This window comes from Pogoniulus pusillus, chromosome 34 (assembly GCF_015220805.1).
Source record: "Pogoniulus pusillus isolate bPogPus1 chromosome 34, bPogPus1.pri, whole genome shotgun sequence".
NCBI classification, from domain to species: Eukaryota; Metazoa; Chordata; class Aves; order Piciformes; family Lybiidae; genus Pogoniulus; species Pogoniulus pusillus.
Window position 1 is genome coordinate 13,044,042 of NC_087297.1, and position 14,308 is coordinate 13,058,349.

Genomic DNA, 14,308 nt, shown 5'->3' on the forward strand with positions numbered 1-14,308 from the left:
AAGTGGATATTGGGAAGAAGTTCTTTACAGTGAGGGTGGTGAGACACTGGCACAGGTTGCCCAGGGAGGTTGTGGAGCACATCTCCCTGGAGATGTTCAAGGCCAGGCTGGATGCAGCCTTAAGCAACCTGTTCTAGTGGGAGGTGTCCCTGCCACAGGCAGGGCATTAGAACTGGCTGAGCTTTAAGGTCCCTTCCAACCTAAACCATTCCATGACTACAACAACAAAAACACACTTCTAGCACTGACCAGAAAGAACAAACAAGGCTGGTTCAAGTAGAAAATGTTTATTACTAAGTGTTACTCCATACCAAAGTTAAGAAGCACTGTGCATTACATTGTGCTTATTGTCAGTAGTAAATTCCATTTGCATCATCAGTCAGCAGCAACTCTGAGGTACTCCTGATGCCCTTAAAGGTAAATGCACTTAAGAGATGTTTTGTTGATTCTGCAGCTGAAAGCTGCCACACCACCACAACTCATACCAATGGACTGGATGACCTTGGAGGTCTCTTCCAGCCTTGCTGATTCTGTGCATGCTTCTTCCACTCCTTATGCAAATTATCTCATGTCCCTTTCAGCAGCAACCACAATTGTCCCTTACATTAAGTTCCTACCTTCTACATAAAGTGTAAACATTAAGAAGTAATTAACTGCTCATGAAAGCACTGCAGTCAGGACTCTAACTGTCGTTAGGTGTACATGGTACCATTTAATAACAGCATAGATTTGAAGGCATTTGGGGCTTTAAATCCATAGTGCCAAGTATAGTTCACAGGATCAGAGGCTCACAGGATGTCAGGGATAGGAAGGGACCCAAGGAGATCCTCGAGTCCAACCCCCCTGCCAGAGCAGGACAATCCTATCTAACACAGATCACAGAGGAACACATCCAGACAGGCCTGGAAAGTCTCCAGGGAAGGAGACTCCATAACCTCTCTGGGCAGCCTGTGCCAGGCTCTGGGACCCTTACAGTCAAGCAGTTCCCCCTTGTGTTGAGCTGGAACCTCCTGTGCTGCAATTTACACCCATTGCTCCTTGTCCTGTCCCAGGGAGCAGTGAGCAGAGCCTGTCCCCCCATCCTGGCAGCCCTCAGATACTTAGAAACATTTATCAAATCCCTCAGCCTCTCCTCATCAGCCATGCCCTCCAGTCCCCTCATCATCCTCCCAGCCCTCTGCTGGACCATCTCCAGCAGATCCCTGTCCCTCTTCAACTGGGGAGCCCAAAACTGAACACAGGAGTCAAGGTGAGGTCTCAGCAGGGCAGAGTAGAGGGGGAGGAGAACCTCCCTTGATCTGCTGGACACACTCCTCCTAATACACCCCAGGGTCTCATTGGCCTTCTTGGCCACAAGGGCACATTGCTGTGCCATGGGTAACTTGTTAGCCCCCAGCTCCCTCTCCACAGGGCTGCTCTCCAGCTGTCACCTCCCAGCCTGTGCTGCTGCAGTTTGTTATTCCTCCCCAGGTGCAGGACTCTGCACTTGTCCTTGGTGAACCTCATCTGGTTCCTCTGTGCCCAGCTCTGTCTGGCCAGGTCTCTCTGGATGGCAGCACAGGCTGCAGCTGTCTCAGCCAAGCCTCCCCGCTTGGTGTTGTCAGCAAACTTGCTAGGCAGACACTCTGTGCCCTCATCAATGTCACTGATGAAGATGTTGAACAGGACTGGCCCCAGCACTGATCCCTGGGGGATACCACTACTCACAGCTCCCCAGCTGGACCTGGCACCATTGATCACCACCCTCTGAACTCTATCTTGCAACCAGTTCCTAGTTCAACTGAAGATTTCTAAAACCAGCTGACCCTTGTCCACATGCATCTCTACAGCACTCAAAACTCTCTGCCACCTAACCCAGCAAGGATTAGATTTGGTTTCACAGGAATTTTCCTGTCCACTGCCACGTAGCTCATTCCTTCCTGCAACTCACATTCAAGGATTAAAACTGAAGAGGGGGAAAATGAAAGCTGCAGGGGGTAAAAATCAAGAACTCCAGCTTGCTTTATAAAATGACTTGGAACTTGAGTCACACACTCGAGGAGCTGCCAGATGCCTGTCTACTGAAAGTTTATTTTCTTATAAAGGAGAAGGAGCACTTCCCTGAACTCCTCTATTTAAGGAGCTTTTACATCACAGACCAGTTCAGTCTGAGGAAAAGAGTTACGAGATAGGTGAAAATGGAGCTGAAAAGTTTTGCCTTCAATTCAGCCTCCAGATCACAGTGACCCTGTAAGAATGAGAAGTGCACTTCAGGAAGTTGCAATTAAAAAACAAGATGATTAAAAACAAACAAACAAAAGCCCTCAGGATTTTGTACCTGGATTTTGTACTTAGGATGTCTTGTGCCTGTAACTTAGAGCAGAAGAAACCATAGCTGCTCATCTTCTGGGCCTTTCACAGTGGTCATGATAATCTGAAAGAATTCAGTTCTGATGGAAGAGGATAATCCCATTCCTCTCCATCAGTGTAACACATGGGGGGTTGTAGCCTGGTGGGGTTGGGCTCTGCTGCCAGGCACCCAGCCACAGAAGAAGGGGACACAGCCTCAAGCTGTGCCAGGGCAGGTCTAGGCTGGATGTTGTTAGGAAGTTGTTGTCAGAGAGAGTGATTGGCATTGGGATGGGCTGCCCAGGGAGGTGGTGGAGTTTCTGTCCCTGGAGGTGTTGAAGCAAAGCCTGGATGAGGCACTTAGTGCCATGGTCTAGTTGACTGGCTAGGGCTGGGTGCTAGGTTGGGCTGGATGATCTTGGAGGTCTCTTCCAACCTAATTGATTCTATGATTCTATGATTCAAATGTTCTCAAGATTCCAAACTAACTGGTTAGCTTTCCAGCTACCTGAGACACAGAATTGATTGAGAGGAAAGCTAATCTGGAATGGTTCTGCAAAGAGCCTCTGGCTTAGCAAAGAGCAGAGTTAGACACTGGGCAAGTGACCTCCAGCAGCTGGTGTACTAACAGAACTTGTAACCAAAAGCTGAGTGAAAAGGCAAATAATGGTTTAGAGAATTAAAACCTTGGGGAATTCAGGATGGTGCTGCCATGGAACATGAGAGCTTCTGCACATGCAGTGTTCAGACCTGAAAAATGTCCCTTAAGGAATCCCTTTTCCCTAAGTGAAACATTACTTTTTCATTGCCTCTAAAGAAATAAAGGAAAGAGCCCAAGAGAAATTAAAACCCACTTCTTCCAGTGCCCAAGAAAAGACACAGACTTTATGTTCCAAATAATAACATGGAAGATACTCAGCAGGTCCAATGCCAAGGTCCAAAGTGGCCTACAAGCATTCTTAAAACCACACAACTGATGTTTCTGAAGGTCAGGTCCACAAAGGATCATCTACTGCACCTTCCAGAACAGATACTGTAAAGATCTAAGAGCTCTCAGCCTCTGCAGTGCTCTACAGTAGGAATTAAAAGTGATCATCACCTGAGCTGCTTAAGAGCTCGTCCACAGACAGTATTGCTGTGAAGAAAATGAGAATTGTTAAGGCTTTGACTCTCCTTCCAGTCCCTCCTCCTGATGTGTACTGTCTCTTGAAGAACAAGTACAGGGTGTTTTCCCCCTCTTCCTCTACCAGAAGATTACTGTTAATTAGCACAAAAAGGGAAGCTGCACAAGCAGCAGGAAGGTTGCCACCAATGTCTCACTACTGCTGATTAAGTTGCAGTTTGCCACAAACTCACAAAACAGCCTTTTTCCCTGAGAATCAACCCAACAAGCAGCCTCCTTTCACTCCTTGTGAATGAGCCTTGCACTCACACTTCCAGTACAAGCCAGTCTACTCTGTGCAGCTTCTCTTCTGTTTTTTTATAGCCTGTTATCTTGACAAGACACAAGAGCTAAGGCTCCGGACTGCACTGTGACAGCTGTCCCCACAGGCTCCCCAGGAGCAGTGTCAGTGTCTGATACCCAGCACCATTTGTGGCACACCTGTTAATTACAAGCCCCCATTGCAAATCTGCAGAATTACTCAATCTCCTGAGCTGCCCTTCCTGCTGGACTCCAGTCAGAGATGCAGTCACCATACCCCCAGTGCACTGCAGACACTTACTGGGTTCACATACAACCATTTCAGCTTTACATTCAAGGACTGAGAGAAATACTGAGAGAAGGTTATTCTTGGGCAACCAGAGAGATGCTTTGCAGGTAATCTGCAGATGCCATTATAAAGTCAGTCCACTCCTTGGCCAGCTCTTCCATGGAGACTTCCTCCCCACCATATTCCTGTGGGAGAATGCTGACTGGGAAGTGCTCGCTCAGGCTCTGTGTGTAGTTACTTCCATGCATATACACCTACAACAGAAGGGGAGAAGCATTTCCTTGGGTATGAAAGCACCAGTTTGGTTTGACTAAATGAGCTCACAGCATCACAGTGCATGGGGTTGGAAGGGGCCTTCAGAAGTCATCTTGTTCAACCTGCAGTCAGCAGGGACATCGGTAACTACAGCAGGTTGCTCAGGGCCCCTTCACATCTGGCCTTGAATGCCTCCAGGGATGGTGCCTCTTCCACCTCTTTGGGCACCCTGTTCCAAAGCTTCACTATCCTCATTATAAAGAGCTTCTTAATGAGATCCTTAAGTGAAGGAAGAAGTACCACACAAGTGACTACCCCGTGGGTGCTCAAACTCTGTCCTGATCAGGATCTGTAGCTTGGTGAAGCTTGGACTACAACTCAAGACCTGCATTTTAGGCAGCTGCCAGCACTGCATGCTTTTTTGCAGAGCAGGTTAGTGACACTGATGAGGGTACCTGTTACACTTGACCACCTGGAGTGACCTAAGCCACAGGAAGCCCTGAGCTTGGTTTTGTCATCAGATATCATGGCCTTGCTTTGCAGCCATTGCCAGGAGAAGAACAGTGTTCGGCTCCTGGCCTGAGGTTGGAGCAAGGTGGGGGTCGCTCTCTTCTCCCAGGACAAGAGGAACTGGCCTCAAGTTGCACCAAGGGAGGTTTATGCTGGACATGAGGAACAGTTTCTTCACTGAAAGAATGGTAAAGTCCTGGAACAGGCTGCCCAGGCCAGAGGTGGAATAACAATCCCTGGAAGTGTTCAAACATACTGTAGATGTGGTGTTGAGTGACATGGTTCGGTGGTGCCCTGGCAGTGCTGGGTTAGGGTTGGGCTTTATGATGTGGGATTCTAAGGTTCTGTGCTGAGACAAGGAGGCTTCAGAATGGGGCTAACAGGCAAGGCTGCTTATTTTGTACCTTGGTCCTGCTGCTAACACAGCACAGGACTTTCATGCCAGCTGAAGCCTCCAGTTTCCTTCTTATGCTACAATAAAGCAGAGCCCTTGACATGCTTTTGCATCCAAACACAAAGGAGGTTTTCCAATTGAAAACTGCAAAACAATTTAAAACATCTCCAGAGCTATGTGGAAAGAAACTTTGCATTTCAGCCTGAGCAGTGTTTGATGCATAAATGCCTCTGCAGGGCTCTCAGAACTTAAAGTTGCCTCGAACGCTGCCCAACCTGGAGCATAACATCACAGCTCAGAACAATTTCTCACTGTTGTTTGTGGGGAGAGTGCTGGGAGATGCAGGAATCCTTCCTGGTTGTGCAGGAGAATTGCTTGGTGACCTCAGGCAAATTATTTAACCTCTGTGTGTCACAGTGGGGTTTTATCTTCAGAGCTGTGATAACAGCAGCCGCTTGCAGCTCTGGCACCACTGATAACTGCAAGCGCTCTACAGCCAGATTCTGCAGGCTAAGACCACAGTGATTTATGCTCTTCAGTGCTCAGGAATACCAGGCCCTGAGGAAAAGTGCTACAGATTGTGCTGGAAGGGCTGTGGTGCAGAAAGAAGTATTTGTGTGCACTCACCCGTTGCTTTATTTTTTCAGTGAGAAAAGGCTTAATTAGAGCGAAGACTGGGTGGAAGAATAAAGGCTCATTAATCAAGTGGATACCTCGAACCTTTAGTGGAAAGGAATCCTGCCAAACAAACATGAAAAACAAAGGAAGAAGAACATGTTATTGAAAAGACTCTGCTGTTAAAGACGAGCCTGTGGAAACTTCTGCAGCCCCCAACACAAGAAGGACATGGAACTGATGGAGCCAGTCCAGAGGAGGCCACCAAGGTGCTGAGAGGGCTGCAGCAGCTCTGCTCTGAGCACAGGCTGAGAGAGTTGGGGCTGTGCAGGCTGGAGAAGAGAAGGCTTGGAGGAGACCTTGGAGTGGCCTTGCAGGATCTGAAGGGGGCTCCAGGAGGGCTGAGGAAGGACTATCAGGATCTGAAAGGGGCTCCAGGAGGGCTCAGGAAGGACTATCGACAAGGTCTGGTAGTGACAGGACGAGCAGGAATGGGTTTGAACTGGCAGAGAGGAGACTGAAACTGGATGTTAGGAAAGGGTTGTTTGCAGTGAGGGTGGTGAGACACTGGCACAGGTTGCCCAGGGATGAAAGAATGGAAGAGAGGAGATGAAATAGGTTAATGAAGACAGATCCTTACTAAACTGGGCTGCATCTGCACTAACACTCATGAAATTCTTGTGTTCTAAGAGGTTAAAACTTACTGCTCTGCAAGAACTTGCTTTAAGTCGAATCAAGCACAACTATTCTTTAATGGACTGATGCTTTTGTTCTTTAAAGCTGCACAGGCTGTCAGAAAGTCTAAGGAAGGAAAATTTAGCTTAGAAGAGATGATAAGACAGGGAGATAGAGCAGTGAAGCAGCACAAAGCAGTGTGTCATGCTTACTGTGAGCACAGCAGCAATTTTCTTGGCCACTGCTGGACTGATTTGAAATGCATGAGCGATTCTCCAGCCTTGAAGATCAAAGATAGCCTTGACTCCATTCCGCTGAGTCTCAGTCTCCTTGACAATGAGCTCGGATGTGATGAGGCTTACACGGAACACCTCGTAGGCTGTAAACAAGTTCGGATCCCATTGTCCTGAACAGTGAATAGATTACACTGCATTACCACCACAACACCACCACCATCACCTCTGCTTCTGATGTGATCCTCGGGAACTAGAAGTAGCCTGCAGCAGCTAAAGGTCCTGCAATAAAAGCACCTGCCAGTGCTGAGGTTACTTTCTGTGCTCTGTTACTCACCTTTTACACTGTTTGTAGCTGGCATGACCCAATGGTAGATGGCTGTGGGGGGCACCTAATGTATCATCTCCCACCTATGGCTGTAGTCTCCAGTTTGGGGCGCAACAGCTTAATTCTGGGCCAGCTGTGCTAGCAGAAACTACAGACCAGCCACCCAAACAATCCAGGTACAGCAGCCCTGCCAAGCTCCAACTCGCCCTTCTGAAGCCTGAGCAAAGAATTGCATGGAATGGACCTTCACCAGGTGAAAGCTCTCTGAAGAGAGCACAACTTTCTACTAGATCAGATGATAACAGATCTTTGAAAGTAGACAAAAAGAACCTCTCTGGCCAAAACAAGCACGGAGAAATATGGTAACATGATCATTTAAAAGCATCTTTCTTTAGGAGTGCATCAAACACTGCAAGGATCTTCAGAGTGTTGTTTGAGAGGGCTCCTTGGCTCCAGGACAACCCAGTGAACCTCCTCCACTCCTGAGCTGGATGTTGGCACACCACTAGCTGCACACCTTCCTTTCTGTACCAGTTTCATTAGCACATGGCTTTGAAATTGTGTGTTGAAAGGAGTAATCTTTGGGACTCTTAGCCCCAAATAACCAGCTGCTCCTACAAGTTCCAGGCTTTTGGCTTCAAGAATTCTTTTGGCACAGTAAAAATAAAGCTGTTCCTGAAGGACTGTACAGCTTTAGCCATAGCAGTGTACAAGGCAGATGATGTAACTTACAGCTCCATAAGCTCACCTTGATATGAATGTAAAGCTATTGCTAACAGAGAACAGAACCAGAGAATCACAGAGTCAAGCAGGTTGGAAGAGATCTCCAAGCTCATCCAGTCCAACCTAGCATCCAGCCCTAGACCATGGCACTAAGTGCCCCAGCCAGGCTTGGCTTCAACACCTCCAGCCACAGAGACTCCACCACCTCCCTGGGCAGCCCATTCCAATGCCAATCACTCTCTCTGCCAACAACTCCCTCCTAACATCCAGCCTATATTATTAGCAGGAGGTTCTTCACAGAGAGATGTTACTTTTCCTTAGCAGGAGGCTGAATGGACTATCTCCAGGTGTCCGTTCCAAGCCTCACCAACCTGAGATTCTGTGAAGACACTCTGGTATTATCCAATTTTATCAACCCCTGGTGCTGTACCCATAAAATGCTTGAATCTTGCTGCTGAAATTGTGATCATAGAATCATAGAATCAACCAGGTTGGAAGAGAGCTCCAAGCTCATCCAGCCCAACCTAGCACCCAGCCCTGCCCAATCAACCAGACCATGGCACTAAGTGCCCCAGCCAGGCTTGGCTTCAACACCTCCTGCCACAAAGACTCCACCACCTCCCTGGGCAGCCCATTCCAATGCCAATCACTCTCTCTGACAACAACTTCCTAACAACATCCAGCCTGGACCTGCCCTGGCACAGCTTGAGGCTGTGTCCCCTTGTTCTATTGCTGGTTGCCTGAGAGAAGAGGCCAACCCCCACCTGGCTACTACCTCCCTTCAGGTAGTTGTAGACAGCAATGAGCTCTGCCCTGAGCCTCCTCTGCTGCAGGCTGCACACCCCCAGCTCCCTCAGCCTCTCCTCACAGGGCTCTGCTCCAGGACCCTCAGCAGCTTTGTCGCCCTCCTGTGGACACCTTCCAGTACTGCAACATCTCTCTGGAATGGAGGAGCCCAGAACTGGACACAGCACTCCAGGGATGTCCTGAGCAGTGCTGAGCACAGGGGCAGAAGAACCTCCCTTGTCCTGCTGCCCACACTGCTCCTGATGATGATAACAAAACAGCAGCAACCAAACAAAGTGCCACCAAAGCAAACCATCAATGCCAAAACCAGATGTGAGAACAGGTCCAAGCAATTTTGTCCCTACCAATTCTGTAGATCAGAACTTTGCTTCCATGGGGATCCCTTTGTCTCAGGACTCCATGGTAGCCAGCTTGCAGAAGACCGAGAATAGAAGATGGTTGCAAATCTGCACTTATTTCTGGGCACTCAATTCTCCACTTCTGGTAGTTCTTCAGTAACTGGAAAACAAAAAGCAAGCAGAGTGGCAGTCAGGTAAGCATCAGGAATTGTATGAAGAAGGCAGTTAGAAATGCTGCTCTGCCCTGGTGAGGCCACACCTGGAGTGGTCTGTCCTGTTCTTCCCAGTTCAAGAGTGTGATGGTCTGGGAGATACCTGCCCCCTCCAGTCTTATGAAATCACCCAGACTAGACTCAGCTGGCTGGAAGTAAGGACTGAAGCTTTATCTTCCCAGCTTAGCACAATGCACAAGCAGATAGTTCCAATATCTACAGCTATAGACAGGTAAAGGTAATACAGACAAACAGCAGCCCTCCCAGAAACCAGAGTCCCCAGCAGGGGCTCCCAACCACCCTTCCACCTTCTCCCACCCCTCTACATTATCCCAGACTTTGCCTCATGTGCAAGGTGAGTTTTGAGGATCATCCAAGGGGATTAGAAGCAGAATTACTTGGGTTACACAGCAAAAGCCCAGAGAGGAAAGCACAGACACCAACAGATAGAGACTCTCACTGTCTTATCTATGTTTATGTTCTTGGTTTTATCCATCTCAGCAAGCCTATGAGTGAAGTAGACACCACCACTGTTTCCTTTTCACAGCCTACCATCTAATTTTTCTCACTAAAATATTCCAGTTAGCCTCAAACCAGCACAACAAGAGACAAAGATCTGCTGGAGAGAGCCCAGCAGAGGCTACAAAGATGCTGAGAGGCCTCAGAGATCTCTCTGAGGAGGAAAGGCTGAGAGCCCTGGGGCTGTTGAGCCTGGAGAAGAGCAGATCCAGAGGGGATCTTCTCAATGCTGATCAGTTGCTAAAGGGTCATTCAGGAAAGGGCCAGACACTTTTCAGTGGTGCCCAGGACAAGGACAAAGGGCAACGGGCACAAAATGGAACCCAGAAGGTTCCACCTGAACAAGAGAAAAAGAATTCTTCACTTTGAGGGTGCTGGAGCACTCTGATGATCTCCTTAGTGCTTGACTCTCAACAAAGGGCACTGCTTGAGCAACCCCAACTGCTTTGTGCCAGCCAGACACCACTGTCAACATACTGTGTCCTTGGCCTGAAACAGCAGCGAGACACAAACACACTCTCAGAACAACTGTTTGTAGCTTTGCCATTTCTCCTTTTCCTTCTAAAGATCTGTGGTACCTGATGGACCTAATTAACAAGCACAGAAGTATTCTAAGTATCTCACTGAAGAGCTGCTGATCAAAACCAAGATAAGAACAAACATGATACACTCATTCCATACCCTAATCAATCCTATCTTCATTCCATACCCTAATCAATACTATCTTCATTCCATACTCCAATCAATCCTATCTTCATTCCATATTCCAATCAATCCTATCTTGTCAGTGCAGTTAGTTCCTTCTTTTCGTGAGTATTTACATTTTCCACGTTGGAAACAAGCTCTGAGCACTGGGCTAAGAGGAATGGTGTTCAGGCATGGCTAGAGGAGAGCACCCCAGTGGCAGGAAAAGCAGGAGCATTCGTTATCAAGTATGAAAAATGCCTCCTGCCCTTGTAACTGAAGGCAAACATCTCAGTGTATGATCTGTGTTTACAAACTGAATATCCTACTTAGCTTCTGCTCAGCATCTGAAAGCAGATGGAAGATGATAAACAGGGGAAGCTGGATGAAAAACTCTGGCTTCTGAGTTAAGCATTAATGAAGAGGTTTCTTCCTGAGGTCTGCTGGGGATAGGTTGAGATTCCTGAACATCAGAGATGATGAAGTTACTGATTAATCCACGATTCAGGTGCACTCAGAGACAACTGAACTTAGTACTACTCTAATTCTTTCCATTCTGAGTAAACAGTTTGCTTGCTGGGAACAAATGCATTTGTCCTTACTTCCAACCCCTATGATTAGTAACTATTTATTCCTGTCAACAGGGATGCTGGGAAGAATGAGGCCTCTCATCTCAGCAGTTGTACCAGGCCACCGCTAAACCATGTAGCTCAGCACCACATCTCTGAAACCCCTCCAGGGATGGGGACTCCACCACTGCCCTGGGCAGTCTGTTCCAGGGTTTGACAACCCTCTGGGGGAAGAAACTGTTCCTAATATCCAACCCAAACCTCTCCTGGAGTAACTTGATGCCCACCTACACAACATTGCATAACCACAAGGTGCAGAAACTTATGGACCAAGTTCTGAAGGGCCTCTGTCCCATCTGCAATTGGTTACTGCACACTTGAGTGGCACAGTCGACTTGCCAGAGGGCAGGGATCCATCCAGAGGGACCTGGACAGCCTGCAGAGCTGTGCCCAGGCCAACCTCATCACATTCAACAAGGCCAAGTGGAAGGTCCTGTACCTGGGTGGGTGCAATCCCAAGCACAGCTCCAGGCTGGGTGGGGAATGGCTGAGAGCAGCCCTGAGGAACAGGACCTGGGGGTCTGGGGTGAGAAAAAGCTCAAGAGGAGCCTGCAGTGTGAGTGCAGCCCAGACACAACCCTGTGCTGGGCTGCAGCAAGAGCAGTGTGGGCACAGGGCAAGGGAGGGGATTCTGCCCCTTGGCTCTGCTCTCCTCACACCCCACCTGCAGTCCTGGGAGCAGTTCTGGAGCCCCCAGCACCAGCAGCACATGGAAGTGTTGGAGCCAGTGCAGAGGAGGCCACCAAGATGCTGAGAGGGCTGCAGCAGCTCTGCTGTGAGCACAGGCTGAGAGAGTTGGGGCTGTGCAGGCTGGAGAAGAGAAGGCTTGGAGGAGACCTTGGAGTGGCCTTGCAGGATCTGAAGGGGGATGCAGGAAGGCTGGGAGGGACTATTGAGAAGGTCTGGGAATGGCAGGAGGAGGAGGAATGGGTTTGAAGTGGCAGAGGGGAGATTGAAACTGGATGTTAGGAAGAAGTTGTTTGCAGTGAGGGTGGTGAGACACTGGCACAGGTTGCCCAGAGAGGCTGTGCTCCACAACCTCCCTGGAGGTGTTCAAGGCCAGGTTGGATGAGGTCTTGAGGGTCCTGTTCTAGTGGGAGGTGTCCCTGCCAACGGCATGGGGTTGGAACTGGCTGAGCTTTGAGGTCCCTTCCCACCTAAACCATTCTGTGATCCTGTAACACAATTAGCAGAGGGTCATTAGGAGCGTACTGAAGCCAAGGTTTGGGGAACACAGCTATGATATAAACTATCTCATGAGTTTCAAGCAAAAGTAAGAGCCTTGCTGTCCTTCTTTGGACACCTTCCAGCACTTCAACATCTCTCTTGAATGAAGGAGCCCAGAGCAGGACACAGCACTCAAGGGGTGGCCTGAGCAGCGCTGAGCACAGGGGAAGGAGAACCTCCCCTTTCCATAAGCCAGAAACAACAACGAGTTGTACCTTGGGTATTTAGCACAGGCACACAATGTCTGCATGGCAAAGAGCCACACGGACAGCAAGGGAAGCACCAGAACCTATCAAAACCTGAAAGAGGTGTTGTAAATGACAGAACTCCTTGAGAAATGAAGTTGTGATTCATAGCTTTATGTCAGAGCACTTACAGATCCCTACTGGAACCAGTAGCACTGCTATCAACAAGGAGCCTGAGCCTGATAAGCATAAGGATGTCCCCTGAAGGATTCTGTTTCCTGATCAGTGCTGCGACCTCGCCACACTTACGGTAACCTCTGCGCTGTGCCTGGAGCAGTTACCGTACCTAACCTTTACCTTACCTGACGGGGGCCGCCGACAGCCAGCCACAGCACCGCACCTCTGCTGCTCACCGCGCCGAGCGTGAGCGTGACAAGCAACCAGTTACACCCCGGAACGCCCTGCTCAGCCTCGGCCGACCTGAACGGCGCTGCTCACCCACCCACCGCCCACAGCCTCTGCCTCGGTCCGACCCTCGCCTGCTTCTGCATCCCCCAACACACTCACCCCCCATGCCCGCGCATCCCCCCCATGCCCGCGCATCCCCCCCCTGCCCGCGCATGCCCCCCCTGCCCGCGTATCTCTCCCCATGCCCGGGCATCCCCCCCATGCCTGCGCATCCCCCTCTGCCCGCGCATGCCCCCCATGCCCGCGCATCCCCCTCTGCCCGCGCATCCCCCCCCATGCCCGCGCATCCCCCTCTGCCCGGGCATCCCCCCCATGCCCGCGCATCCCCCCCATGCCCGCGCATCCCCCTCTGCCCGCGCATGCCCCCCATGCCCGCGTATCTCTCCCCATGCCCCCCTCCCCATGCCCCCCTCCCCATGCCCGCGCATCCCCCCGAGCCCTGCCCCGCCCGGGCGGACCGCGGAGTGCGAGGTGCCATGCGCGCCCCGGGACAGCCTCGGGCGCGGATCCGGCTGGCCGAGAGGAGATTCTCACAGCGAGGAAGAGGCCGGAGCCCCCTCCTCACCGTTAGCGGACAGCCGGAGCCCCTTAGCCCCGGGGTCAAGGCGCCTCAGCTCCGCGGCTCGCAGCCCTCAAGCGCCGCAGCCGGAGCCCCCCAGCCCCGAAGGAAGCCGCCGGCGGTTCCCGCTCCCTTCGTCCGTCCTTACCCTCCAGGCCAGGTCCAGGTGGAAGTCTCTGGCGCGCAGGAACCTCAGCAGGAAGGAATCCTCGAGGGGCTGCGGCCAGCGCTGTCCGGGCTCAGCCTCCGCCCGCCGCCGCAGCTCGGCCGCGGCGCTGCGCACCAGCGGCGAGTGGTCGGGCAGGTCGTTGAGCTGCCCCGCGCCCGGCGGCCCCTGCGACATCCCCGCCACCGGCCGGCTCCCGGGCGACGGCCGCGCTCGGCCCCGCCGCCTCGCCTGTCCCCTGGCGGACCGGGCTGCCCCCGCCCCGCGCCGCGCTTAACCCCTGAGCGGCCAGCGGCAGGAGGGAGGCGTGCGGCTGCCCGCCCGGTCCGGCCTCCCAGGGGGCAGAATGGCCCCGTGAAAGGCGTTACTCGGCGGAACGCTGCCGCCGAGAGCGAAGGGGAGATGGGTGCGGGTGGGCACCGGGCTCGGAGCACCGAGTGGCTAGCGGGAATAAGCAAGAGTCAGAAACCACAGAGGCGTTTGGGCAGAAAGAGACCTTTCAGGTGAAGTCCAACCCTTAGCCCAGCACTGCAAGGTCACCACTAAACCACAGAGTCATAGAATCAATCAACTGCGTTGGAAGAGACCTCCAAGCTCAGCCAGCCCAACCTAGCACCCAGCCCTGGCCAGTCCACCAGACCATGGCAATAAGTGCCCCAGCCAGGCTTGGCTTCAACACCTCCAGGGATGGCAACTCCACCACCTCCCTGGGCAGCCCATTCCAATGCCAATCACTCTCTG

At 51.2% G+C, this 14,308-nt stretch overlaps 1 protein-coding gene across 1 annotated transcript; it reads right to left on the reverse strand.

Annotated features, from left to right (window-relative positions):
- Nucleotides 1-271: 271 nt before the first annotated feature.
- On the reverse strand, nucleotides 272-13,744 carry TTPA (alpha tocopherol transfer protein). The gene is made up of 5 exons (XM_064170801.1): nucleotides 13,550-13,744; nucleotides 8,925-9,078; nucleotides 6,702-6,895; nucleotides 5,827-5,937; nucleotides 272-4,294 (listed from the first exon to the last, which is right to left on the reverse strand). Exons 1-5 carry the CDS (start codon nucleotides 13,742-13,744, stop codon nucleotides 4,115-4,117), a joined length of 834 nt encoding a protein of 277 aa, XP_064026871.1. The 3' UTR covers nucleotides 272-4,114.
- Nucleotides 13,745-14,308: the final 564 nt, after the last annotated feature.

What these genes read in the sequence shown, in the direction of transcription:
- TTPA (XM_064170801.1), bottom strand. Translation starts at nt 13,744, where the DNA reads ATGTCGCAGGGGCCGCCGGGCGCGGGGCAGCTCAACGACCTGCCCGAC. An exon ending in AGTTCTGATCTACAGAATTG is followed by an intron (nt 6,896 to 8,924) that starts GTAGGGACAAAA and finishes TTCACTGTTCAG; the next exon opens with GACAATGGGATCCGAACTTG. An exon ending in AAATTGCTGCTGTGCTCACA is followed by an intron (nt 5,938 to 6,701) that starts GTAAGCATGACA and finishes TTTGTTTGGCAG; the next exon opens with GATTCCTTTCCACTAAAGGT.